This window comes from Corylus avellana, chromosome 1 (genome assembly GCF_965113065.1).
Source record: "Corylus avellana chromosome 1, dhCorAvel1.hap1.2, whole genome shotgun sequence".
In the NCBI taxonomy this organism is placed as follows: Eukaryota; Viridiplantae; Streptophyta; class Magnoliopsida; order Fagales; family Betulaceae; genus Corylus; species Corylus avellana.
Window position 1 is genome coordinate 13,882,617 of NC_142490.1, and position 1,719 is coordinate 13,884,335.

Here is a 1,719-nt window from a genome sequence, read left to right on the forward strand (position 1 = left end):
GACCTAACACTTGTAGTTGCTAGCACATAATTTGGAAACAAGCTTTGTTTGCTAATTTTTTCAGAATCTGCTTTTTTGTTTTTTGTTTTTTGTTTGAAAAAAATATTTTAATATAATATAAAAGTAAAATAATTTTAAGTGTTTAGTAAGTATTTTATGTTTTAGATCGTTTGTTAATATTTTTGTTTTTTTTTAAAAAAAAAAAAGAAAAAGAAAAAGAAAAAGAAAAAGTGTTAAGAAACGAAGACCCAACCAATTGAATCAAAACTGGGAAGAAGAATGATCACAACCTTAATTGCTTAGTTAAAGATCAAATAATACAAGGAAGCATTACAAAACACCTGCCCTTTTACTTTTACTTGGGCTCTCAGATGTGTTCGAGTCAAATCCAAACTTCACCATCTCATCCTCCCCCATCATGTCCATTAACAACCTCTCTTGATCCTCCAAAGAGTTCACTTCCTAAAAAATCAAAATTTCAGTAAAAATGTTAATTTTTATATTAAAATATTGGGGTAACTTTATTTTAAACCCCTGAATTACCATGCGATTTGACAAATCCCCTAAATTTTAAAATCTCTCAATTTAAACCCATGAACTTTTAATTGCAGTCAATTTGAACCTATTTAAATTTAACCATTAACTTCTAAGGCAACACGTAAATTAAATTTAACCTATTTTTTATTAGCTTAAACTTTTAACATAAATGATGATTTAAATTGATTTCAAAATAAAAGGTATGAATTGAAATTCCAACTTCTAAGATTTTTCTTCATTTCAATTGAAATATTCAACTAAGTAAAGCAAATTACTACAAATATTAATTAAATAATTAAAACCGCCTTTTCTTATCAATTCAAGTTTTTTAAAAGATTATTAATTTAACACCCAATAAAATAAAATTTTAAATTACACATTATTAATGTGTAAAAGAGAAGAGAAATGCTCCTGATTTTAAGTGGATATTATTTTTTAAATTATAAGAACACCATAAAAAATGGAACTAACATTGATGTTGTAGGAAAAAGAAATTACCTGCGGTGTTCTCACACTCTGCATCATCAAAACCATTTCTTGCATGAAATCAATGAATCCCTGTTGCCAGAACTCCATAATATTCAGCATTCAAGAATTCAAAATGGAATGAAAAGGAGACACAGAACAAAAGAAAACTGACCTCATCATCATCGTCTTCAAGGAGACCAAACAATCCGGCATCATAGATTGTTCTCTTTCCTTTATCTGACAAAACTGGTGTTTTATAATATAAAAAATTAATAAAAAGAAATTGAAAAAAGGCTATAATTAATATCTTCAATTCTTTTTTTTTGTTTCTTTCGAATATACCTGAATAAGCCTCTTGGATTTCTTGGAACCGCCTTTTAGCTTCTCCGGCAACCTCTGGATCTTTCAACCATCTATCCGGGTGCCATTTCTTCAAAAATCACAAAGCACGATCATATTAATTAAATTAAATAAACCAAACCCATGTGCATGAAACGAAGAAAAAGCAATGAAGCTTGTAATTCCTACCATGGCAAGCTTGCGGTAGGCGCAGCGGATCTCATTTTCAGTGGCCTGGTTACTCAGACCAAGCACAGAGTAATAACCATGAAGCCCTACTTCAACGTCCGACATGTTTGGAAACTGTTGACAAATTAAGGATTCGAGCTTAATTGGAAGTGGCTTCGTGGGGGTGGGGGTGGGGGTTTTGTATTA

The 1,719-nt window shown here is 30.5% G+C and overlaps 1 protein-coding gene across 2 annotated transcripts; it reads right to left on the reverse strand.

The window, feature by feature from the left end:
• Positions 1 to 273: 273 nt before the first annotated feature.
• On the reverse strand, positions 274 to 1,719 carry LOC132172607 (uncharacterized). 2 transcript variants are annotated; one of them, XM_059584137.2, is made up of 5 exons: positions 1,534 to 1,719; positions 1,348 to 1,435; positions 1,178 to 1,242; positions 1,036 to 1,095; positions 274 to 462 (listed from the first exon to the last, which is right to left on the reverse strand). In XM_059584137.2, exons 1-5 carry the CDS (start codon positions 1,636 to 1,638, stop codon positions 331 to 333), a joined length of 450 nt encoding a protein of 149 aa, XP_059440120.2. In that variant the 5' UTR covers positions 1,639 to 1,719; the 3' UTR covers positions 274 to 330. The 2 variants fall into 2 exon arrangements, with proteins under 2 accessions (XP_059440120.2, XP_059440119.2); XM_059584136.2 differs by having other exon boundaries at positions 1,178 to 1,251; positions 1,534 to 1,717.

Coding starts and splice junctions, on each gene's coding strand:
- LOC132172607 (XM_059584136.2), bottom strand. CDS start 1,638: ATGTCGGACGTTGAAGTAGGGCTTCATGGTTATTACTCTGTGCTTGGT. Junction 1,436..1,533: donor CCTACCGCAAGCTTGCCATG/GTAGGAATTACA, acceptor TGATTTTTGAAG/AAATGGCACCCGGATAGATG. Junction 1,252..1,347: donor AATCCAAGAGGCTTATTCAG/GTATATTCGAAA, acceptor ATAAAACACCAG/TTTTGTCAGATAAAGGAAAG.